At 43.7% G+C, this 27037-nt stretch overlaps 1 protein-coding gene across 3 annotated transcripts in view; it reads left to right on the top strand.

Moving 5' to 3' along the window:
* fgf13a (fibroblast growth factor 13a) overlaps positions 1-24590 on the top strand; it is a 45609-nt gene extending 21019 nt beyond the window's left edge. Inside the window, exons 1-5 of one of the 3 annotated variants that reach the window (XM_061835824.1) lie at positions 615-804; positions 2666-2776; positions 8738-8841; positions 18707-18905; positions 23422-24590. In XM_061835824.1, the coding sequence (XP_061691808.1) occupies positions 615-804; positions 2666-2776; positions 8738-8841; positions 18707-18905; positions 23422-23558 (741 nt within the window). In that variant the 3' untranslated portion in view covers positions 23559-24590. Of the gene's footprint in view, positions 1-614; positions 805-2665; positions 2777-8165; positions 8634-8737; positions 8842-18706; positions 18906-23421 lie in introns of those variants that run through there. The other 2 variants (XM_061835826.1, XM_061835825.1) reach the window with 2 other exon arrangements.
* Positions 24591-27037: the final 2447 nt, after the last annotated feature.

The following is a 27037-nucleotide window of genomic DNA, read 5'->3' as shown; positions in this document are numbered from 1 at the left end:
AAGCTCTGCCTTACTAGTTATTGAGAATCTCTCGCGCACGTGCTGGTTGCGTCTGTACACTCCCCCCCCCCTCCCCCCCACCGCTTCCCAACCAGCCGCTGTCCACCGTCCACCCCCTCCGTGCCGCTCATTGTGCGAGTCGGAGGCGGGATGCTCTCAGGCAGCTTTCGGCAGTCTGCGGCTCGCCTCCAACATGAGGCGTGCACCGCTGCCACTTCCCCTCGCCTCACTTGAAGAGAGCGGAGAGAAAAAGCCACGCCGGTGATGGGCTGACACCCTCCCGCTTTGAAACGTCGTCGCCGTCAAGTGCCCGAGACGAGCGCGCCACAAACAGGTGTTCGCCGGCGTGGATCCTCGCTCAGCGGGATGTAAAAAGAGCTTCGGAGAACATTTGCGGAGAATATGACGCGGCCGGAGGGAGAAACTCTTTGCAGGGATTTGCAGCGGAACGGTTGCTTTTATTCCAGGGGAAGTCAATTCCTGACTTGTGCATATTCAGCTTGACTCCAGACCGAAGCCGCTTCACCGTTGTTTCTTCGGACCGGCATCCCCGCTCGTGACTCGGACTCCAGACAAGAGGCGGTGTTGGCTACCTTTCGGCCGCCAAAGTGGCTATGGCAGCGGCCATCGCCAGCTCCCTCATCAGGCAGAAAAGGCAGGCGAGGGAGCGGGAAAAGTCCAACGCCTGCCGCTGCGTCGGCAGCCCCACTAAGAGCAAGGGAAGCGGCGACAAGCCCGGCCGGCTCAACGTTTTCTCCCGGGTCAAACTCTTCGGATCCAAGAAGAGGCGCAGGAGGCGCCCAGGTCTGTTGCGTAACCTTCTCCTCGGCTGTCCGAGCAAACGTGAAATTGAGCTCGTCTGTGTGCGGGAGTGGAAAGATGACAAAAAGTTGGTTGTTGGCCCAACAAGGGGAAGCTCGTCCGGTGTCAAATGTCCGCTGAGAAGTCACCTTTAGCTTCTGAGCCTCCATTGGAGCGACGCGTCATTCCCTCGAGTCCGCTCATTGGAAAATTCACATCGGATCTAATTTTCTTTCAGTACTTGATATGTTGAACGTCATTTTCAAAGTATTTCAGTGTTTACTTTTCAGTAAGAAAGAAGAGGATGATCCGCTTGAGACTGCACTGTCGATAGACCTCACCGTACCGAGTGTTTCCTGAAATTTAGCGAGCGAAAGCTTAATTTTAATATTGGAAAAATATCACGGCGCACCGCCAAACACAAATGTCACAAAAAAGTATACACCCTAATATAATGATGATCTTGCTCTCAATTTACGCACAAACTGAACACAAACCTGAAGTGCAGCACTTTTATTCAGCCTATCACTATCCGTATCTGCCATAGATAGGCGAACGGACATATTTGACATGCAGCGAATAAACAGCAAAGTGTACTCCACACGTTTGTTGAGAGGCAGAAAAGTGGAATCTGAAAAAAAATAGAATGATGGACACTTTTGAATATCCTATTTTCATGTGTATAATGCACAGCCCCTCCTCCATAAAAAGATATAGTATATGTTTTAGAACAAGTAAAGAACAATTCAATTTCAGTATTAATAATATTACTCATCAGAATTGTTTACAAAACTACTGGAATTAGAAAATAGTCATTGCTTACATTTACTGCATATAAATATATCAATGCCTAGAAAGTCGCGGGTATGCAATATACAGTACATACAGTAGGGAGAAGTTTTTTCCTGATTTGTTTTGAGTCAATTTTGGAGTGCCACATAATGATCGCACTATTTTTCATGAAAAAATCATCTTAGCTGAAACATATTGTAATACCACATTCGTAACGTTGTAATAGCTTTTTGGGGATTTAAGTGGTGGACCTAATAATGCGAACTACATCACACGACTTGACATGAGAAGAAGTGGTATGACCTTTTAAAGACTGTAAGAAATTATCTTATGTTCCTCGGTGCAGGTCCAGTGTGCTTCTTGTGATTGCAGTTCAAGTATGTTGGACTCTTGCATTCGAACACGAGCGTGTGCACATTTTATATCGCTGTATTTCGTCAAAAGTTCCTTTTGAACTCAGTCCTCAAAGTGGATCCAAAAGATAACCAGAGGAAATAAGATTTTGCGTTTAAATTGCATGAGAAAGAGCATCCAGTTGTACTTCTGGTCACTTTCTAGATAAAAAAACATAACACAAGGAGACTTGAACCACAACCACTTGGCATGTGTAAACAAGCAGTTCACTCAGTTCCTTTGAATCTTTACTTGTCGTTTGTGTTCAGATATGCGAAGAAATTCCCGACAGACCACTCAAAGTTTGCTCGGGCAGCATGTGAAAACATCCTCCGTACTTCTAAGTACTTCTTTCATGTGCGTCAAATGGGATATTTTCCATGTCCGTCCATCACCGGGATAGAATAACGGGAAAGATTTGCGTAAAGGCGAAATAGGCGTACAGGTGAGACGAAAAGGCCGGAGCAGCTCCACCTCGGGACCGGAGAGCGTCTCGCGTTTCTCAAATCGTGCTGATGCAAGACAGGCGGGCGGATTCTTGTATTTAGCACCGATGCCGTCACAAATGAAATGTTGCCGCGTTGGTGAGTATCAGGCTCAAGGGCAGGAGACATGGGAGACAAAATATCCTCGCTTGCGCCCCAGCAAAAACCCAAAACGTCTTTTCCTGTTCCCGCAGAGCCCCAGCTGAAGGGGATTGTGACCAAGCTGTACAGTCGACAGGGTTTCCACCTACAGCTGCAGGCGGACGGAACCATCGATGGAACCAAGGAGGAGGACAACGGCTACAGTAAGTCTCCCGGGAGAAGGCCTTCGGGAAGAAGGGTGACGATGCGACCGCCGCTCAAAATGGGCCCGGAGCCTGCTTTGAGTGGACTTTTTGGGGTTCAAGCTAGGAACTCGCTCCTTTGTTAGCGCGTCCCACCAGAAAGTCCACCGAGCTGATGAGGATGTTGACCGCGGAGCGAGGCGATGCGCGCTAGAACGCAATCGCTGCTCGTCATGGAGACGTCTGCTAAAAATGACGTCACGCCACTGACGTGCGTCGCTAGTGGTGTGAATGAATTATAACTAATGCCACAAATGAACACTTAATACTTTGTTTGTGTGGGATTTTATTCAAGTATGAAAATATGATCAACACTGATTGTGAGCAGTCTCCCAAAACTTGCCTCCACCAACCCTTGATGTGCACAGCGAATATTAAGATTGGTTCGTCGGGACATGTTGCACAAGTAATACTTTGAATGCAAAAACAGTGTAGAAACGATATTACATTTTTATTTATCTCTAGAAAACTAACATTTTTACGTTTAAAAAAAAATATATATACTACACGTTGAATTTAATGAACTGATTTAATGAATTAAATATGATAATAATCTATGTAATATATCAAATCTAATTCTATTGGCTTTGAAAGAATGCTAACACAAAGAGCTTTTATACCCAAATAGCATTTTGACTTTTAAATGTCCGCACCCAAAGTGAATATCATGTCGCAGGAAAATTATCCAGTTTAAAAAAAAAAAAAAAAAGTTACAAAACATACAATAACATACACACTTTTGTACTATTTTCTATGAAAATTATTACTTTTTTTCCCCCTATCCTTTTTAATGGAATGTGTACAAAATGTATATTTCTTGTCATCCGTACACAAACGTTTGACGTGTTGCCCAATTTTGTGATTCAAGCGGACCCAACCAACCACAGCTACACTTTATCCAATCCGTCAATCCATTTTCTTAACTGCTTATCCTCACGAGGGTTGCGGAGAGTAATGGAGCCTATCCCAGCTGTCAACAGGCATGAGGCGGGGGTACACCCTGAACTGGTTGCCAGCCAATCGCAGGGCACATTGAGACAAACAACCGCAGTCACAATCACACCTACGGTCAATTTAGAGAATGCACGTTTTTGGGATGTGGGAGGAAACCGGAGTGCCCGGTGAAAACCCGCACAGCCACGGGGAGAACATGCAACCTCCACACCCGCACGCTAAATTGCCCATAGGTGTGATTGTGAGTGCGGCCGTTTGTCTCTATTTGCCCTGCGATTGGCCGGCAACCAGTTCAGGGCGTACCCTGCCTCCCGCCCGTTGACCGCTGGGAGAGGCTCCAGCGCTCCCCGCGACCCTCGTGAGGATAAGCGGCTAAGAAAACGGACGGATGGGTACATTCTTGCATTTTCAATGACCACGGGGAGTCTTTGTCTGCAGAATCCTAAACCGCTCCTCCGCCTACTGGCTCGTTGTTGTCCAATAGACAGATTAAAAGGGAAGATGAATGTAAAAGCAACAGCGCAGCCACTTGTCTGCGGTGGAGATAATACAGCAGCAGCAATGGAGCGCTTATAATGAGCTGGTGCTTTTACACCAGCGCAGTTTAATGAAGCTTTTCCTCTCTGCGATGCCTTTGGGGGGGATTTGCAGTCTGCAGTGGAAATAACAATTTGGCCAAACAAATATGCAGCAACTAATACCACTGTCCTAAGGAACATGCATCACTCTGGAGGGGGGAGAACCCAAAACTATGCTACACTACAGCCGCATTTCCTGCACAAAAACTAACACGACAAGAGTTGTGTGGGGAGAATTAAAGAGCGCCGCCTCGATTGGAAAAAGAAGGAAGAGTGAAGCTCTTTGCAGGACTCCAAAAATAGCGTTGTTAGGTGCTGGGTGTGCTTGTCTCCATGGTGACGGAGAGCGCAGTCCTCTTGGAGCGATTGGTGTCTTGTGATGGTGGGGGAAGGACCTGCTGAAATGCGAACATCAGCAAGAACAAGAGTTTGAATCTTGTTAATGTTAAGTCCCTTCCCTGAAGCGCAACTAAGTCAATAAGAGCCAATCAGACCGCAGTATCGCGTAATCATTTTGCTTGAAATCCCCAAAAAGTAATGCATCGGAAACATCTGTTTAGTCAGGCCAAAATCAAGACGTCGGACTGAGACAGAGTGAGGAACGAGTTTCCTGTTAGATGCAATGTGAAAGTTTAATAAGTATAAAACAAAACACATGTTCTAATTTCCGAGGGCAGGGCATTGCAGAGTGCATGAACCCAAAGAGAGAGAGCTCTTGAAGACTTCCTTTTTACCACTCTGAATCAACAAAAGACCGGGACACCTGCCTTGACTTTTGACCAATCGGAAGCCAGAACAAAGCATGTCACAATCATACACACAGACTAAAAAGTGTGTGTCTAAAGGGTTCCAAAACATTTCACGAAATGATGAAAAGGTCGGCGGCACGGTGGATCACCTGGTAAAGCGTTGGCCTCACAGTTCTGAGTTCCCGGGTTCAATCCCGGACCCGCCTGTGTGTAGTTCGCATGTCCTCCGGGCACTCCGGTTTCCTCCCACGTCCCAAAAAACACACAACATTAATTGGAGACTCTAAATTGCCCCAAGGTGTGATTGTGAGCGTGGTTGTTTGTCTCTTTGAGCCCTGCGATTGGCTGGCAACCAGTTCAGGGATGGGCTTCAGCGCTCCCCGCGACCCTCGTGAGGATAAGCGGCAAAGATAATGGATGGATGAAAAGGTCAAGGCCAATCAGAAGCGATTGAGTGCACCTAACTTCAAGTACACTCTCGTTTGTTTCCACCTGTGATCGGATTATATTCAATTAAATTAAGTCAATTGTGAGCAATTTCTGCAATCCTGCAATTGGTCGTTCAGGGTTCACATAAATTTCCTCCGACCGTATGTAACATAAGACTGATTTTGAACCCCCCCCCCCGGGAGAATTTATTGCCATCCGTGCACCAGCAAATGTCAGCAAGCGATTTGAGGCCTGCACCGGTTGGCCTGTTTCCCGGGGGGCGGGGAGTAACTGGGCTCTCCCATATTGAGCGTGAGCAGCTGGTAAACTTTGTGAAATGAAGACGACTGACGGCGTACGCGCGTGCCGCAACACGACAGCAGCAACCTCGGCGGGGAGGAGGGCATTTATTAAAAGACTCCACTTGTTGACAGATGTTGACATGTAGCGAAGGAAGTGAAAAAATAAACTACAAAATGTGATACCAGATCAATTCTGCCACACCTAAACTCATTTTTTGGTAATACTGTAATAATAATAATCATCATCATAATAATAATAAGGCAACCAAAGAAAATACATTTAACCTCCACCTTTTCCCTGTGTTATTCATAAATTGACTTATTAAGCATTTGTTTTTTTTTTTTAATGGAGCATCTCTAGCTATTTTCAGAAAAATTCACCTAGGCGCAATTTGTTGTGTATTTATGTTTTAAACCAGTGGTCGAAGTGGCTTAACAAGAACACTTAAATATAGCAAAGTAGAAAATGCACATAATGGTTCAAATGTATTGCATATAAAAAATCTGTGAAAATTAATCATTGTAGAATAAAACCTCAATAAATGTTTGACAAGCATTTCCCAAATATTAATGCACCTATTGTACTTCAAAATTGTTATACAACTGACCTGTACGCATTAAATCTGTACTTGTACTTGATTACAATTAAGGTACTGCATCATTATACAGTGTGTAGAATTAATTCAATGAATATTTTACAGACCATTCGAGGCAGCAATTTTCATTTTTATTAATTTTTTTTGGTATTTGGGGTCGGGCCGGTTGCCTATCCCTCATGATATAGTGAGGTGGGAGAATTGTGTGGGTTGCGTAGTGGTTAGGGTCCTGAAAGGTTCAACGCCACCCCCAATTGATTAAAAAATGAACTTTTTTTTGTCTGTCGTGTATTTTGCCTTCCGTCTTCTTCAATTTTCCTCACAATTGCACTTTGGCTGCCTCTCAAGAGCAGGATCAGGGCTGTCCTTTGTTCGTAAGTCCAGTTAGACGTGCAGATGACAGGCGGGTGGCGGTGGGGGGGGGGCTCTTGGCTCCCCGAGGAGTTGACAGTTGACAAGCCGCTGCAGCTTGTGGGCGTCTGCGCCGTTGAGGTGATAAGGGCGAACGTAAAAGCCCTCGCAAAAGCTCCTGCTGTGCACTTTGCTCAGAGGTGTCCGACGACGTTCTGTGACATCGAGCTCAACTGGTCTGACAAGGAGCGATGGCCACTGGAACACATAATCTTGATTTTAAAAAATAAATATATAGAGATTTTTTTTTTTTTTTAAAAATAACATTTGTTCCACATTGAAATGTCTCACTAATGATGATAATAATTGCCAAAATGATGCTAATAACAATTAATGTTTGCGCCATTTATTTTCCAGAAATTTGAGTTGTAGCTGTGAAACCTACTCTACTGCAATATTAAAACATTTTTGCAGTAAAAACTGAAAGTGCTCTACTTCTGAAACTAGAAAATCCAAATCTTCATTCATTCTTTTTGGACATATATATATATATATTTTTTTTTAAATTAATATTTGGTTTGTTTTTCATATTCAAGATAAATGTTTAAAAACAATTTAAAAATCCACACAAGCACGATCAAATATTAATTATGCTCACCACTTCCGAGAATTAAATACTTTCCGTCAGTGTAAGTCATTGAGAATCATCAAAACATCAGTCGGAGTTCCGCAGGGTCGTGCCCTAAGTCCTGCGATGTGCTCATTATTTGCATCGGGTAAAAGATGGTATTTAAAAACGCTCCATGAATTGATTATATGTAATATTCCATGGTCTTAAAACAACACACCGTGCGTGATTTGGGGGTGTCAGAGGAAACCAGCGTACCCGGAGAAAACCCACATAGGCTCTGGGAGAACATCAAACTCCTCCAACACAGGAGGGGCAGGGATTTGAACCCCAGTCCTCAGAACTGTGAGGCAGATGTACTCACTTAATATTAAAAAAAAATAATAATACATCAATTTAATATAGACCTAACTTTTAAACTACGGTGCCAAAACAGCACGTTTTGTAAAGGTTTGCAAAAGAAAACAACTCCAATTGTAAGGAAATATAATGGGCCTAATTTTGTTTTTACAATTCTCATTATCATTATATTGGTCAGATGATTTTTATCAGTGCTGAAAGCAGCACTGTTGGGGACTTTGTCCAGATTAGAACAGAGAGAAGTTTGACTGTTTGTAGTCTTCATTAGCAAAGACTATTTGGTTGCGTTTTGTCGCCTCAATTCAGCTCGCCGGTTCCCTGCCAGCATTTTATGGCGCGCAGACGCTCGCGTACAACACAAGGCTGAGATTAATTAGTCGTACCTCATTGACCAGAAACGAGTCCGGTGGCGCGACACGGACCTCGTGCGCGCCGTGCATTCGCTACAACGTCAAAAGAGGATCCACGTCAATTGTCTTCCTTTTGAACGGGGAGCAAGTTGATCATTATTTTATGATTGCGTGCACAAAACAAAACAAAACAAAACACGTTTCCATCTCTCGTGGAGCACAGGAAGTACTATTGGCATCCATGAAAGTGTTGCGCTTTAGCTGCCCGATTTACATTCAGGGTCATAAACCGGCAACTTGTACTAAAGACTTTAACGGGTGCCTTAAAAGCACAACTAAGCAATATTTTTTTTTTTTTTTTTTAAAGCCTCGGGACTGTGAGGTGTAATTTGATTTGACGCTGCCGTTATAAATCTGAATTGACCGCAGTGATCGCACGGTTGTTGAAATTAGTTTGCTATCTTCTCGCTACTAGAACTACAAAACATGCTGGGATAGGCTCCAGCACTCCCGCAACCCTTGTGAGGATAAGCGGCTCAGAAAATGCATGGATGAATGTAATCCGTATAATCAGCTAAATGATTATTTTACTGATGACATGTGCCGTATTTCCTTTTCCCTTTAGCCATGTTCAACCTTATTCCGGTGGGTCTGCGAGTGGTGGCCATCCAGGGGGTGCAGACCAAACTCTACCTGGCTATGAACAGCGAGGGCTACCTGTACACGTCGGTGAGTGCCTCGCCAAATTAGCGTGCTGGCAAATGGCCGCGCTTATTTCTTATTGGAAGCGTGGACACGGTTGCGGCGAAAGACATCTGCCGCCTGGCATCAACCGCGCTCGCTTTCGAGCAGTTTTACAAACTCACACGCCGCGCGACGCGATTGACGAAGGGCCGTCAGATGGGTTTTATTGCGCGGCGGTCTGTCAAATGACGTCGCGTGTTGTTAGCGCGGCTACGCTAATTACGTTGGACGTTCCGCGCTCACACCGTGTTGGCGTTTTAGACTCAAACCGCATGTCAACTGGTGTATGTCATCATAAACGATTTTACAGAAAACACTGTGGCGTGTACGGCACATACATTTTACTTTTATTAGGAATGAAATGATTTCCTTTTGTGCATGCTGTCTTTATGCAGTTATTAATAACCACTCCACCGCGGCATGCCAGTGTGCGAAGGGAGTAACTTAAATGTGCCTTGGCTAATTCTCCAAATTCCCCAAAAAGTGATTTATTTTCTACAAAAAATGGATTTTCTCCATCTGTAAGTGACGTATCATGAAAGGCAGTGCAATTCGATGCTATTCCACTAGAGGGCAGAGGGTAGAATTACCGTAGGGGTCACCAACGCGTATGTTCTAAAAATACCACAGCTTTAAATTTTGCATCTGACTTGCTTATTTTATTTGAATTTTTAACATACCTGTAATGTTGCATCATACAAAAAATTAAAATGAAAATATTTTATGTATGTATAATGAACTATGACTGAAGTTTGCTGCAAACAAGTCATGTAGCCCTTCTTACAATCAGTTCTCACGTAAAAAGTAAAAAAAAAAAAAAAAAAAAATTCAGAGTGGCAATCTCCAATTAAATGAGTATAATAACTTGTTCAATCAAACAAGTTCAGTTTTCTGAAGTCAAATTGTGAATATATTCAGAATAGCTTGGTGTCATTTAATTATAAAGTCATGCCTTGAGGTACGAGTGACTCGTAAATCCGAGATTATATCGTTCACGCGGAATTTGAAATTCTAAATACAACTCAGCTCATTTCCCGGCAAGCAACAATTTCAACTATTCTTCAAAGAAATGGCTTGATGCTTTTTATCGCCACTTCCCGTCTAAATTTATTGTCAAACTAAATATAAAACCAAGGCAATTATACTTTGTCCATTTAAATGAATCCATTTCTGCTTGGTTAATGCTAATACACAATGTAAAATTCCATAGATGGGTGAATGAATAACATCAATACTTGCGGTGTTATAATCCTCTAAGTAGACAAGTATTTGAACACAAATGGTGCAGCAACACATCTAGACAAACAATATGACAATACTCATGCAGATATTTTTTTCTAATCTGCATAAAACCGCTCAAAATTTATGTCCCCCCCCCCCTACAGCTACTTGAGGCAAATCTTTCAACTTTTTTTTTTTTGTTATCGAAGACTTTTGAAGACCCAAAGTCCTTCCCAGCTAAAGTTAGACTGTTAGATGTTCCCCCATCCACCTCTGGACTGCAAGTTACCGGCTGCCTCATCAAAAGTAAAACTAGCGTCTGCTGGTAAACAATGCAAAAACTTTTGGATCCGTGGAGGAAAAAAACCCGAACCAGAATCTGTTTTCCTGCATTTTTTTTTTTTTGGAGGGTTCAACGGGGAATTAGCTCCGAATTGCAGGCATCCCTGACTGCAGCCCCCGAGTCTCAGGCACAGATCGGCCCGGAGCCTCAAGCAGGGATGACTAACGGCTGGATAAAAGTGCTTGAGTTGACAAAAAGTTGAATATCGCCAACAGGAGTTGCGAATAATATCAACTCAAGGTGCCGTTTCAAATCATAATCCTATCTGTATATGATTTATACAAATCTCGTGGTAGCAGCAGAAAATTTGAGCATGTATTTTTTTTCTAGCCACTAAATTGAAACAATTTGTTTGGATACAATCATTGAAGTCGCAATCAGTTCGAACAAATGAAGTAATAAAAAAAAAATAACATGACTCATTTGTCTCAATTATTTCTAATCAATCGTGCGATCCCATCAATAAATCAATTGCAGGCCACTGAGAAGAAAGTGCGGACGGCGGGTTGTGCGTCGTCCGAACGAGACGCAAACATGCACTTGACAGACAATCCTCGTAGTCAAATTAGTAAAGATCGCGCCGCACGACGAAAGGTCTCGCCCGGCAGCGTCAAACTTTATCGGAACAAACGAGGTCCGACCTTCTCGGGGCTTGCGCGCCAAACGCATTTCCACGCGTCGCGGTTTCGTTTCGCTTCCGGCGGTCGTTCGATTAGCGTCACTTCAATTGAAAAGTTAAACGTCGCACGAGAAGAGCGATGAAACCCGAGTGACTGCGAAGCATCCTTCGAGCGGATGACAGTACTTTACTTTTATGAACGTCTTTACAATTATGAGCAATCGTTTGACAAATTTTGCACACCTGTGGGCAAAATATGATTGTAATTGCTATACCCTGCATCAACTAAAAAAAATAAAAAATACTCCCACACGTTTAGACGCTGTATTTATATCTCAGCGCTCCAGGAGTCCACGGCTCCCGGTGAGTGATATTGAATAATCTGTCCAAATAAAACAACATATGCAGCATGATCAAAGATTCGTGAGAAAGATCGAATATTCCGAGCAATAATATGCTTTTTCCAAGGGGTTTTGTTTTATTTGTTTAATTATGGAATACTTGAAAAAAACATCTTAATTATAGTTGGTGCCTTACGATACAAGTGACCCAGCTCAAGAATCTTTTAAAATATAAAAAGCTATTCAGCTTCACTCAGACACTGGAAATTGTCCACAGGTGCGAACGTGATTGCTAGTTTGTCTGTTTGTTCCCAGCGATTGGCTGGCGACCAATCCTGGGTGCACCTCGTCCATTCACCTAAAGTCTCCGATCTCGAACAAATCGATTTTCAAATGAAAATTTTGAGATTTTTTTTTTTTTGCTTCTGTTTTCTAGTGAACATTGGTACTCGAACGCCTGCATGCAACACAACTCAGAAATAACATCGCGCGCACGGCCCGACCAGCCGACCCAGGGCGCGCTTTGTTGTCGTAAATTCGAAAGCACCGCCAAAGACCCCGAAAAAGGCACACAGGCACGCGGAGAACATGCAAACTCCACACAGACGGGGGCGGGGTCGAACCCGGGTCCTCGGAACTGTGAGGTCAACGCTTCACCGGCTGATCCGCCGTGCCGCGCCCCGGTCATCTCACTTTGCAAAATACAGAATGCGTCTTCCGGTTAAGCTACACCGAAGGTAACACGCCGATAATGCCCGTCTTACTTGCAGTGCAGCAGAATCTAAAGAAAGCACACATTAACACGGCCAAAAAAAACCAAAAAAAAGAAAAAAAAAAACATTCGCTTTTTCTGAAAGACTCCCGTTCATCCTGATCCGGACTGGAAAACACAGCAGAGGTCAGGTCAGATCAGGTCGCGTGCAGCGTCCACCAAATAAACATGCAAGTCGCATGTGTACAAACCTACAAATGAATAATTCACACGGATAATTTTGCTTTGGTCCATGTGAAATGCGCAGATCTTAAGTCTGTGCACGGCACATGTAGGAGCCGACGTTTGTTTGAAAAGCGAGCAAGCGAGCGTGAGAGAGAGAACACGGGCAGCGAGAGGAAGAGTGCATGTGTGGGTGAGGCACAATGCACCAGTGAAAAAATATTCATCGATCAGAGTCAACGTGTGGGTGAAGAAGCAGCAATTAATATGTATTTCACGATTACTACTGTAACGTCTTCCTTCTTCTGCTTCGGCAGAGAACGAGACGCGCGGACAAAGACGTTGCCGGGCAGCCATTGTCGAAATTCAAGCTGATCGGGCTGAAGACGTTTGAGAGCTTTTCGTATTTTGCTGTGATTATGAGCGCCCACATATTTCCCGTGACGCTATTAAGTTCTGGTCATATTTCAATTAGACTGACTCACCGATGCCGCTGTCTCCTCTGGACCGCGTCAGGAATTGAGAGTAAAGGCTGTCTACTTATGAGGTTAAGCGGTCAAGCGTTACCTTGAACGATGGCTTCCGGTTTGGAAAGTCCCCTTTAAAGACCTTGAAGTTAATTTCAAGGTTTGTTTCTAAATACGTTTGACGGTAATTGCTAAAAACGCGGAAAGACGGCAAAAATCGGAAAAATACTTCAAGTTTCCTGATTTGCGTATGTACACAATCACCTCGTTTTGAAACGTGTATTTTCTACAATGTCATTTTAGACTGTGAAATACATTTTTTTTTTTTTTTTTGGCTTCGACTAAGCCTTCCTTTTACATACAAATATGTAATCGAGACATCCGCCCTTCTTCTACACCAGGGGCGTCAAACTCATTTTTCCCGCGGGCCACATTGTTGGGCCGTTATGACTGTGGAACAAAAATATTTAATCATCTCATCATATTTACTGTACATCATCAGTCTATGAACTGGTTTTGGAACTATTCATGTTTGGTAACACAAAATCACGTGTAATATCTCAATTTTATCATTTATGATATCCATCCATCCATCTATCCATCCATTTTCTACCACTTTTTCGGGTCAGGTGGCGGGGGAAGTAGCTTCAGGAGGGATACCCAGACTTCCCTTTCTTCCCACTTCTTCCAGTTCTTCCGGAGGGATCCCGAGAGAGACACATTTATAATATATGAAAATTTGAAATTTTGCTACAAATTTTTTACAAGAATCATGAAAATTGACACTCTAGATTTGGCTTCGCCGGCCACATAAAATCATATGGCGGGCCACATCTGGCCCCCGGGGCCTTGAGTTTGACACCTGCGTTCTCCACGGTGAAACATCATTCCTGTATTGTTTTTTTTTTTTTTTTAAATACATAACCGGAACACCCAGGCTTAATTCCAAATCAACAAGTACACGATTGTGCTCGAGTCGTCTGGCCTCGTGTTTCCGTCCTGTTCAAAAAGTATTTTGCTCACATCCGCGCCTTTTCATCCGTGCGAGTTCGATACTTTCAGTAAATAACCATCGCTGTTGTGTTCCAATCCGCTGAGCCGTGTCGTTTATCCGCGCGCTGGCTTCGGCGTGTACTTCTAATCCATTACACCCCAGACAGGGAATTAGGAAAAACAGACACAGCAAAGTTGATCTTCCCTCGTTTGTCTCGAGTCGCGCGCAGCGACGATTCCGCCGGTGTGATCGGTGTCGTTTTATCCCGGACGCGGCAGCCGAATGCACGCGGGGGTGTCGCTCGGCATCGATTTTTGCCCGTGTCTCGAAAGAAAAGCCGAGCGGCCGACGTCTCCGCCGGGGAGATCAAATCCATTATGCAAGTATTTCTCCGTCTGCTGATTGGATCAGGAAAACATTACCGGGCAATGATTATTCGCCCGAAGCCAACCTAACGCAATCTTAGAGTGGATTATAATTGATAGTGTTTTCTTGACAGGACCGCAGAATCCACTTAACGGTTGCCTGCTAAATGCTAATTGCGTGTTAGAGCTGGGCTGCCAATGCAAAAGTAACAGAACCTGATATGAGTCATACTGTACTGTCTGCATTGGATGCGCCTGCGGTGTTCAAAAAGATTCGAGTGTTGAAAAAAAAAAAAATGCCGCTGGGTGTTGAGGACAACAAGCTAGTGCAGAGGGGGTGGGGGTGGGGTGGGCTGGAGAGGATGGGGGGGGGGGCTGCTGAAGCCACCACCAACAAGGAGAGTATAACAAATAGAGCGGATCAGGATCACGATGCAACACAGTGAGCTATTTGCACTTCGCTAGTCGCAAATCAAATTTTCCCCTTAACAAGTCAAAAATGCCACAAAACGGTGCCCAAACCCTGGCTAATTGGAGAATGGTGTCAAGGAAGTCACGTGTTAACAACACCGACAGCAATTTGACTTTTTTTCACAGTAATATTGTTCTGTAAAGATATTCTATTTATCTTATCTACCGTATTTTCCGCATTATAAGGCGCATCTTCAATGAATGGCCTATTTTAAGAAGTTTTTTTTTTTCATATATAAGGCGCATCGGATTATAAGGCGCTGCGCATTATAAGGCGCATCGAATAGATGGTATATTCCAGTTATGCATCCATTAGATGGAGTTGCACTAAAGGCTCAAGTATTGATCCATATATAAGGCGCACTGGATTATAAGGCGCACCGTCGGCTTTTGAGGAAATTGAAGGCTTTTAGGTCCAGTTTAGAGTCCAGAAAATATTCTACTTCAAATAAAGTGATTGCCTGGAGTTGACTGAAATTCATTTGGCTCAGGCCATGCGATAGTTTTTATTTAAGCATTAAGTTGGTGTAAAGGAAACCACTTGGCTAATATTAATACTACGGATGTACAGTAATGTCCTACTTTAAATAATGTGCCCTGGCTCCATCTGGCACCAAGTATAGTGACTAACAGACACGTTATCAGCGAACAAAAGACAGCAGTAGGAGACGCTGCTGGATTCTATTCTAAAGAATCCCGAAGTTTGTGTCCATCTCAGTATAGAATTGGGGATCCCCCAACCACCACCCCCCTCCCCACCATCACCCCCCCCAATATTGTGGGCCCACCGCATGTCAGTGGGAGCAAACGGTGTCACGCTTCGAGCTGGCCCAAGAAGGCGCAATTACTCGCCAGAAGCCAGTCCTGGCACCAATCGGTCCTGGAAACAAATCTGTTTATCAGTCGGCGCCGTTTCCACCCCACCCCCATTTTTTTTTTTTGCTACACTTAATCTAAGCAGCCAATTCTACAAAAGTTAATTACTCGAGGTAGAGCGCTGCCGCTGGCTCGAGATGAGAAGCATTTTGGGTTTGCTCGGAACTTGCCAGAAATTTGAACGGAAGAAGTACAGTTGAGGGGTTTCACATTGTCCTGTTTACATTTGTAAATACTGCTCGCCCAAAATGGCCACCATAACCCAATGCAAAGTGGCTGTTGCGTAAAATTACGGCACGTGACGTGCCCCTTCCGCACAACCAGACCAGGAATTTTCGCTACCCGAGAATAGCGCGTATACGATGTTTTTTTTTGTGTGTTTGTCTTCAAATAAAGTATTTTGCGCGTAAACTGAATTTTATGTTAGCCACTTGTTCTAGAAATACTGTAGAGTAGTACCTCAATGTACAAGAGCCCCAGTGAATTGTGTGGTAAAGACTGCTTGGCCACACCCTTTGAAGCCACACGTCAACACGCGGATACTACAGTGTGTGTGTTTGTGTTTAATCGTTTAGCATTTATTATTTACCTTACAGTACATTAAAAAATGAAGTGTCTTGGAAGGGCTGGATCAGGTTCATGGGATTTTAACTGCAGCAGGGAAATTTTTGTTGAAATATGAGTGAATTGATACAAAGTTTGGTCACAGAATGAATTGATCTCATAAGTCGAGGTATCAATGTACGCTAAGGATCACATCGAGAAGCCTTCTTTTTTGTTTTTTTTTCTGTTTCCCATAGTAAATAATTGAACAAATAAATAATCACATTTTCAGCTAACATTACAGCTCTATTGATATAATATAATTCCGGCGGTATGAAAAATTGTCACTCTACATTCACGCTTTTGGTTATGCTCTTTAGTTGACTCATAGTTATCGGACAATGTTTCATGTGTTTTGGATCCCGGCCTTCTCGGAGTGCGTTGTCGTGCACAACTTCCGTTTATACTAAACCCCACTGAACATCATGTCCTCGTCTTAGAGTCCTGCATTTGGGTCCGCCCATGCACCGTTAGTTTGTGACAAAGTCTACCAAATTGGCAAAAGTTGGCATATGCCAGCCTTTTAAAGAATTGCCCGAAGGCCCAAGTACATTTACAACAAATGCAAGTTTCTGATTACCAAAAGCTATTTTCTCCCCGAAGCTGCTCATTCGACGACTCGATCCTTTTTTTTTTTTTTTTTTTAACAGAATCTTATCCACACCCTTTAGGCGATAAGATCTCCGAGGTTGCGGTGCGATCGCAGTGATGTTCAAAGTCAATCTGTGAGGGCGAGCGCTATACTATCCTTGCCCGTAAATTGTTCTGAAGCAGTCTGTTTTTGTGAGCGTAATACCGCTGGTGCCGAAGCTTGGCAACCCAAACACGGTGAATGCATCAGTCAAAAAGATGTGTTGAGTGTTGTTGCTGCGAGGTACTCTAGAGGTGGAATTTGGCGAGCGCCGTACTGCGCAAAAGTGTCCCTCCTGTCTGTCGACCTCCCAATTCTTATTCCAAATCATTTGAATATTCGCTACGTTTCTCTAAGTAGTCACAATTGGACTTTTCCTCAAACTTGGCTCTTTCATGTATTTTACTGGTCCTCAAGCAGGCACATTGTTTCTTGGCAAAAGGGAATTTGCTCTCGTGCTTGTTTTAATATAATTGGATCCTGCGTGTGTTTATCTTCTACGTGTATTTTATACCCGTGATTATACATTTTGGGACATTTGAGCAGTCGCGTAATTAGACATTTGGTGGCTCAAAGCAATGTAATTCGGTTTTATGTTATCCTCAAATTGTCCTGGGTGTGGTGACCCCCCCCCCCTCCCTCGCTTAATTACACCATCCATATCAAGGTACATAACTGTTTTATGTCCCCCCCAACCCTAATAATGTGGGTAATCGACTAGAAAGTGTGATTTTGAGAACCTTTCCCAAGCTCGATAAAGTAATTGAAATCCCAATTCTCTCACATACTGAATGATCTCAATGCTTTTCCTCTAATTGATAAGAACAATAATTACCTTTTCATTACTCAGAGCTTTGTGACAAAACGTCACTTTTCCACTTCTCCTCCACTTCATCTCGACGGCATCTTCCTCAGCGAAGACTGGCTGCACATGCCTCTTGCTCTCCATTTTTTTTTTTATGTTTTAGTATTTTTAAGCTCACTTTCTCCTATTCTCTGCTCCACTGGGATAACTTTCATCCTTTCAACTGTGCAAGCAAGTTTTTTTTTTTTCCCACACGTGTCTTCCTGAATCAAGTCTTCACATGTGCAAAAAGATGGCATTGTCCATTGCATGAATAGCGTGGGGGGGGGGGGGGGGGGCAATTGAAATCTTTGAGCATGTGAATTTTAAATTAAAAGGATTAGAATTGCTTGGGAGTTTGCATGTTCTCCCCGCGCCTGCGTGGGTTTCCTCCGGGCACTCCGGTTTCCTCCAACATTCCAAAAAACATGCAACATTAATTGGACACTCTAAATTGGCCCTTGGTGTGATTGTGAGTGCGGCTGTTTGTCCCGATGTGCCCAGCGATTGGCTGGCGACCAGTTCAGGGTGCACCCCGCCTCCTGCCTGTTGACAGCTGTCATAGGCTCCAGTACTCCCCGCGACCCCTGTGAGGATAAGCGGCGAAGAAAATAGATGGATGGATACAATTGCTTGACAAAAATTTTAATCAGTTTTTGATTCGTTTGAGGAAATCTTGGAAAACCACATGTGGAATTTTTAGTTTCGAGTGAGCTCGTTGATAATCACAACCTGTACCGACTACAATGGAGTATTTCATGTGTGGTCTTAGACAAACGAAGACATGGACGTGTCATATAAAGCTAAATTAGCCTGTCCTGCGAAATGTAAAATTCAGTGGGGCTGAATCACAATGAAGTAGCCATGCATAATTAACAGCTCAGAGCAATATGAGAATATGGTCATTATCTCTACTCTATGTTTTATTAATGCTCATCTGTATCTGTCATTTTTGTGTTATCTGCGCTGCAACGCTGCAAATGCAATGAATAGCGCAGTAGCGTCATTGCAAATGCGCTTGTCTATGTTGTGATGATGTGACCAAGCTTCACTGCACTCTCGATTGAGGTTTTTTTTTCCTCATTTTGTTTGCGCTCACGCAGGCTGTAAAAATTGTTCTGCTTCGCCCCCCCCTCTCCAGGAACACTTCACGCCGGAATGCAAATTCAAGGAGTCAGTGTTCGAGAACTACTACGTGACGTACTCCTCCATGATCTACCGCCAGCAGCAGTCAGGCAGGGGCTGGTACCTTGGTCTGAACAAGGAGGGAGAAATCATGAAGGGCAACCACGTCAAGAAGAACAAGCCGGCTGCCCATTTCCTGCCCAAACCTCTCAAAGGTGAGAAAATCCATTGGAATAATCGTTCACTGTTCAAGTTGTCGATCAAATTCAATAGAAGTACTGATCCAAAAGATTTTCAGTAGTTTTTACATTGTAAATCACACAGTAGTATATATGTAGTATTCGTGGCAGATAGGTAGCAAACCCAAAAATCTTTGAGTAAGTGATCCATCCACAAAAGGTTGATCATTTCATATGTTTCCTATATTCCTATAGTCTTATATTTCCAATGCATGACTTTTGTCGATATTAAATTCCTCAACTCACTTCAACATAGTTCCTTGGCACTAAAATGCCACAAAGCACTGCTTGTGTCTAAACGAAGCTGCTGAAATCACTTCAAAATTGCTACAAGATGGCAGCAAAGCACTTTTTTTTGTCTAAATTAAGCTCCTAAATTCATTTGAACATAATTGGCACAAAGACACCACAAATGGTGGCAAAGCTCGTTTATGTGCGCGTATCAACAAAAACGACGTGCGACGGCTTTGAATGCTCAGTAGTGCTTGTATTAAGTCACGGCTCTCCGCATAACATTCCCGCGCTTCCGCATACGCTACTGGAACAAACCATTGAGAAGGGGGTGGACAGTACCATTCCTAACACGATTGACAAGGGGGTGGACACTATCATTCCTAACAAAGCTCTAGTTTTGTCTGAATAAACATCTGCAACTCACTTACGCATAGTTCCTTGCCACCAAGATGCCACAACATGGCGCCAAAAGCACTTTGTTCTGGCTATATGAAGCGCTTCAACTCACTTTAACTGAGTTCCTCCGCACCACGATGACAGAAAAGCAATACTTAAATGCTGAACCGGCAATAGGCACGGGAAATGCGCTGGGAAATGTTCACAAGAGGATGTTTGTACAGCAAAACGAGCGCCTTCCGGGATGTCGACCCGTCGTGCCGCAACGCATTTCACAAACCTGGTGCTACATTTCAAGCGTTGTTTCACAATAGATGGGGTTGTTTTTACGCACCATTTGGACTCCATCTCGAATCATCAAATAACATCAAATGAGGGGATAATAGTCTATGAACAGACCTCTAATGGTTAAAGGAAATTATGTTTTTGATTTACGGTCCCTGGTTTTTATGTACACCCCGAATTAAGACAAAGAACTTTGTAGAACATTCATCATAAAAACATTGACGGCTTCATTGTATGACTTCCTTTCGTCAAAAGAACAAAAATGTTCTGTTTTTATTGGGATGTGTCAATCAACCGGCGGGTTATAAATCATCCCTTTCCACGCAAGCAGTCCTGTTCCCCTCGTCCTCGGTGTTCTAATCTCAAACGACTTCATGAAACGGCTTCTTGGGCTGTAGGCGTTGTCGAATCGCTTCTGCTCGGCCTCTCATCAGGAATCCATGCGTGCGGCCCTTGGGAGCGCCGTAATAGCCTTTCGCTTTCATTTAAGCGGCCATCCCGGGGCTCGCACGTTCACTTAAGGATCAACAGCCACAGATGGCCGTCCTGCTTTATGCTGAGAGAGGACGACGTGAGGAAAAGAACACACTGAGGTGAGACGGAGGCTTGGAAGCGGGACGAGGGCCATTGCCTGGCCGGGTCTGCATTTTGTCAGAGAGGAAATTCGCACTTTTCAGGGGGAAGAAAGTGATTCTTTCCCAGTCCAACTAATATTTCTTCTGCTGTTACTGCATGAAGAATGTATTTCGTGATACTTCATGTACTGTAGTTTGTGAAGGAATAAAAGTGAATCTCTCCCATGAGTTGATCAAGATTAAGTGGCCGTGCCGTTTCAGGGCACTAATTATTTAATGGCTGGCATCGTCCCCTTCGAGCTCTGACTCCCTTGCTCCCCCCTCCTGTTTTTTTTTCTTCTTCTTCTGGTTCCACTTATTTGAGACTCAAGTCTGGATCAGGCAAGTACAGCTGCTATTATTTCATCTTTTTTTCACACCGATCATGTCCCAGATCTTCATGTGAACGGTTTACGTCATCGCCGGATGAAGTTAACCGGCAAAAATCGAATGAGATTCGATGCAGGAGCTGTGTCAAAGCACTCATAAAAAAATGATCATAAAACTGTTTATTGTTCTTTGAGTGGTGAAGAACAACAGTGGATCATATTTAGAGCTGTTTGTAATATTTTTCCCCCCTCACATGCAGCTTAATAAGTCGCTGAAATATTTAAGATGGTGGTGAACAACAAGATTTACGGTCCTTAGGCATTGTTAATACTTTGGAAACAAATAGAAGCGTTGGCGTTTGAGTGCCGAGGTCACTTGCCGCCATTTTATCCCCGTTTGGCTAACGAGACACGCACAGCGCACAGCACAGTCAAATGCATTCACCGGCTGATGTGTTTACCGCGTTGTCAGGACAAACTAAAACTGAAGCTGTGCAAAGTTGTTTCCGCCGTGGCCTCCCTTAGGGACGAACGCCAAAATAGCCTTCTAGGATGTCGACAACGTCCCGAAACCAAATACTGCGGACGTTAGATGACAGAGTTTTTTGTCTCACGGTGGCTGCTGAGAAGCAAATTGGGCGAATGCTGCACACACAGCAGAGGCGGAGCACATGCAAACGCTGAATTTATAATGCAACGCTGTGAATACGGGATTTGTTTTTAAGTGCAGCGCCAACTTGATCCGCTGTGACGTCTTGATTCAGCACTTTGCGGCGAGTCGGCCTCGTGCAGGACCCTTTCTGAGATCATCGCTTTGGTTTCTATGCAGACGTTATGAGTCACGTCCTGAATCATAGGAGCTTGTTTGCATGATTTTTTTTATACATCTTCAAAGAAATGTGTTGTAAGATTATCTTTGACTGTCACACGGTGGGGTATGCGTTTGTATTACCTTTTCTCATGTACGTTATAATCCAATTTACAAACAAAAGTCTGAGTCAATGTTGGGAGTTAAAACGAAGGGGGTGGATTTAGGGTTCATAGGGTTTGGGTCAAGGTTTAGGTTAATGTTACTAAGAGTAGGGATTGAATTTATGAATTAAGATTGATTGGGCTTTTGGTTTGGGTTCAGGTACTAAGGTTAAAATTTAGGCATGGGTTTAGGTCAACAATAAGGATTTGCATTGTAATTCAATGCAGGCATATTTTGCTAAACCAAAATGTTTAAATAGGGATATAAAATTAGCTCTATAGTGCCATAGTAATTGTTAAATTAAAATGGTCCAAGCATTCCTTGATTTATAGACATTTTTTTTTTTCTGCTAGGAGCGCCCAAATCAGGTGATGCGTCTTTCTTGACCTTAACTACGTCACCGGCGGAGATTTTGGCCTACCTCTCCGATCCGGAGCCAGTGCTGTCAACATAACAAACGCCTGTGCTTTCATAAGCGGGTCTTTTACACTAAGTCAACCAAGCAGAGGAAAGGGGGAGGTTTTAGCCAATATGGAGGATTTTTCTTTTTTTTTTTATGAAATTGACCTTTAAGTAAGGTGTTAAGGTTTTGATTTGGGGGAGGGCTGGACTAGGGTTAGTGTCAATCACTTGGGGTTTAGATTAAGGATAGAGGTAAATTTTACGTTAAATTTAATGTAAATGGTTTAATCCAAAGCCATGGGGTTTTAGTTCAGGTACCATTTAGGTAAGATGAAAGGATAAGGCTTACTCCTGTGATTGTTTTTATTGGAATTGTGACGGTTAGGGTTTGACTTGAGCTTTAGTTTAAGGGGAACGTTAAGATATGACTTCGGTCCGAGGGGAAAATTTCATTTGAAATTCATTTTAAGATGGCATTGTCACGAGGTCGGACCCAAATGCAAGACTTCCAGGCAAGGACGTGGTTTAGAATGGGGGCTTAATCCAGGAAGAGGTCAGTACACATGAAGGCAGTCCAAAAAGACAACAACGCGTGGCAAAAAAGGACGGTCCAAAAAGCACGAAACAAAGCAAAAACATGCTACATGATAAAACAAGACTTGACTATGAGGCACAGGAACGTTGACACGTGGCAACGAGGCAGAGAACATTTTCTTGAAGAAAAACTACATTATTGTTTCTTTTTAAGAAGCAAGAAACGGGGGATTGGTTAAGGTGGCGGTGGGGGGTCTTTAAGTAGGGTAATCGGGGGTTTGGCTTGGGTAATCAATCAAAAGCTTAGCTTCAGTTTTAGGGGTAGGATCAGGGTGTAGTTTAGGGGAATTTATATTCTCAGTTAGGGGTGGGACAATGTAGGTTAGATTAGGTTCGGGGTTTTGGGATTTGGGGGCCAACTAAACAACGAGCACTACTTGTGTCACATTTAGCACGCTGGTGCGTCTTCAAATTTTCATCTGTTTGAAGTCAGATGAAGTTACAACTGTGAGTGGGTGAAGATGTTACAGACGTGCCATTGATCCCAAATGGATTCCAGAAAATGAAAACTGCGGCAGTCCAGGAGTGTTTTGTCAGTGCAGAGCTGTATTACCAAGTATCATCCAATTTCTAGCCTCTGCTTACTTGGTTCCTACACCAACACATCAAAGTGTCGACTCCTGGAATTGTTTTGGTCATCCGCCATTCTCTCCCCCTTTCCACAGTGGCGATGTACAGAGAGCCATCCCTCCACGACCTAACGGAATTCTCCCGCTCCGGTAGCGGCACGCCCACCAAGAGCCGGAGCGCCTCCGCGATGCTGAACGGCGGCAAAGCTGTGAGCCAGAACGAGTCGACGTAGCGCCGCCTGCCAGAATCAACCTTGAAACCTTACCTCCAACAGAGCGTGAATCCATGCAGACCCTTTCTAGAATCAGCAGTTAAGCAACATACCACACGTTAACACCTGCAGTAGAAAAACGTCATTACCTACAATTAAAACACACTTCGGTGCATTGCTCATGACTTCCAACAACGGCATTAATAGCGAGACACGTCATGGCACATTAACCATCCGAGACACAAAGTTAGTCTCTTTTTTGGGCTAATCTTTTTACTATTTCCTCACCAGTTAGCTCATCTATTAGTTGACTTTTCTTGTTTTCCTGTGCACACAAACACTTCTGAGCTCATGTAGACAACAAGCACTTGCGCATCCATCAGTCAGGGGCAGGGGTCGCTGGGCTTTCCCGACAACCAGGTGTGGGTCTCGGAGGCAAGCCCTGATCTCTGTCTCGTCCATGCTTCTGTGAATACAAAGCCTATAAACTCCCTGGCGTGGCCCGACCCGGTTCCGCCGGTGACCCGAGGCCCCAGCCAGACAGTAGCTCTCCTTGCGTCCTAGTGCACGTGCTCCGAGACTGATCTCTCGAGCATGGGGAAAGCCAAGCCTACGCTCGTCGGACCCGTCACGTGAGGTCCGAGCGTGGAGGCTCTTTAACTTTTCCCTTTTTAAGAGACGCCACAGCTGCCCTTCTTTCTGCTAATTTCACAATTAGCCAAGAACGTTTTCATTTCACTTTTTTTTCCCGACCGGTTCTCATTGTCGCCTCTTGTTGTCCCACCCTCGACATTGTTCGGTATTTTGGTCGCACTGTTGAACGGGGTTCCAGCAAACCAAAGACTGAACGAAAGAGTGTCCCTTTAAGTCGACGATGCCAGTATGAAGGCAAAGCTGGATTCATTTTTTTTCTTCTTCCCCTCACTCCTCAATGTACGTTTATTTTGGACTTGTGCTAACATGGCTACAAAAATGATGATGTCAGTCACACTGGAGTGATCAATGTTTTTTTCTGAGGATCCGCTCAATGGCCGAGATACGAAACGACTTCGCTGTCCCCCCCCCCCCCCCCCCGTTCTCTCCTTGTTCTGTCACGACGTCTGTCTCTTATCCTCGTGGGTTTTTTTTTTTTTTTTTTTCGTGCTTGTGTCATAACTCCACCTGGTCATTCTTTTTTGGTCATCTTCTTCTCACTGACCATAGAAATATGGCTTCCCAGGATGCTCGTTATATGTTTGAGTAACTTGTTGTGGTGATGATTTTTTTCTATCTATATTTAAAACGAAACAAAAAACAATACTGTGGACTTTTAGGTGGCTTAACATTTTATAGGGATGTCATGTTTGTAAAGGTATATATATTAAAAAAAATGGGTGGGGTGGGCTTCATAAATTGACATCTTCCCTCTCTTGCACAGGGCATGTACAACACGCTGATATACAAAAAAGGACCCTTTTGTGTGTCCGTTGAAGCTACATTTTACTTCTTTCCGGTACGTGCTTTTTTGCAGAACTTCCTGTGCTCGGTTCCCTCGAGAGGCGGTTTGTATTCGTTGAATCTATCTGTTGCATGGGAGAACGCAGGGGACTTTCTGGTCTAGAGCTGCATGATGTAGGCTGTATGTAATTACCCCGTATTGGATCATATGTTCCAATCTACCAGGATAAATCAAACAACATTACGCAGGCACATGCCCGGGCTGCCTGATGACTTCCAGTTGTTTATTATTTGTTGTATACACACAAAAAAATGCACTGAATAAAAGGTTTATATTAAGATATACTTTTAAAATGTGTCGCAACTTCTTATTTACTTCTTATTACAGTGCCTGTGTTGCACCCTCTAACTGAATGTGATATCACAGGGTCATTCTTTTGCGTTTGCGAACCCGTAACCAGAAATCTTCCTGGAAACTATTCGGGTGTTATAGTCGAGGCGAAGGTGATAATGGTCGAGTTGATTTTGACTAATCGGTGACGTTGTTGGTACGTTTTGGGGGGGATTTTTCAGCCATCAACTTGTTGCGTGCACCTCAAAATGGATCCTCGGTTGCACTGGCTCCACCCTCTTTCGTCCAATCACATTCGGCCACTCGCTCATCCAGTCACATTCAGATACATTCACAGACTCGCGTTTGTTCGGAATTTGCAAAACTAGCTCCAATTCATGTGGCATATCTGCAGGGCTGCTACAGGACTTGTGACTTTTTGTTTTCTTATATCGCAAGAAAAGAAGGAGTGTTAAAAGAAGAACACGTTTAAACCCAACTGCTGGATGAATTATGCAAATGAAGGGAGAAGAGCGATCTTCAATTTGGCTCATGAGGAGAACCGGGTTTGACTGACCAGCTCTAGCTCCAAACCACGTTCTGAGTCAGCCTTACCGGTGTCCCCCTTTTTATTAGTTTCTCAAAACAAAGGGTCACAAGATTACAAAACAAATGGAGGAACAGATTGCAATACCAACACAAAGATGAATACTTAAGTAAACATTTCTTCAAAGCTGCAGCATGGTCCTGATAAAACTGCTCGAGATCAGCAGGTTTCTGATTTACAGCATGTTTATGGTGTGGAGAAGCATCTGCTTTGAAGTCAGCAAGCTGGGTCACACTCCGAGTCAGACAGCCACTCGGAAGGAGAATGATTCGGGAAAGGATGTGCACGATAAAATAATAAATCTAACTGGAAGAAAAATAGATACAGTGAAAGTTATGTGACATTAGTTGACCCCCATTTCAAGCTGTAAGAATCCAGTGTCACCATTCCCTACGCATTGCCACTTGCCATAACTTTTTATGATGGCAACCATGTGAACATTAAAAGAAAGAATATTTGTTTGTGATAAAATTCATTGTAACTTTTTCCCAAAGTCAAGTCAGAGCTTGACCTTGTGTTCTGCGCTTTTATACGCAAAGTAACTCTTTTCCAATATCGTCTCCACGCAACAGCGTTGCTCGCTGTCTCGTATAATAATTAGGAGAATGAAATTTGAGTGCTACTTAAAAATCCAAGAGGGGAGGATACAATGCATGTCGGCGATTGGGCGGCTCGCCGTCGCAGTGATGAGGCGAGAAACGTAAAGGAGGTCAAGTTTTGGTAATAAGGTCGCCGTGTTCCGTCTGTCGTCACAGTGAAAAGCACTTTCTTTAATTGGGGGTTTTGCTCGTGATGAGTCTCCTCGGGTGGACGGCCCACTCTAAATGTCAGCCATGATGAGGGAAAAGGATGTCAAAATGAGATGAAATAGGTAGGGCTGGAGGAAAAGCGCAGAGAGAATGCACTGAAAAATACAGAAGGCTTTCCGACATCTTTGAAAAAGACACGAAAAAGACTTTGCATACACTATCCGCCTGTCAACAATATATTCATATTTAATCGGGCATTTTAAAAGCATTGCAGTGCGTTCCTAAAATTCTAGTCGTGATGAAAATTCTCTTGGAAAAAAATCCTTCTCGTTATTTTGGCATTTAGCAAATGTAAATAATTCTGTTCATCCTAATT

This window comes from Syngnathoides biaculeatus, chromosome 11 (assembly GCF_019802595.1).
Source record: "Syngnathoides biaculeatus isolate LvHL_M chromosome 11, ASM1980259v1, whole genome shotgun sequence".
NCBI lineage: Eukaryota > Metazoa > Chordata > Actinopteri > Syngnathiformes > Syngnathidae > Syngnathoides > Syngnathoides biaculeatus.
Note: the sequence above shows the minus strand (reverse complement) of the source record. Positions and strands in the feature narration are given on the sequence as shown.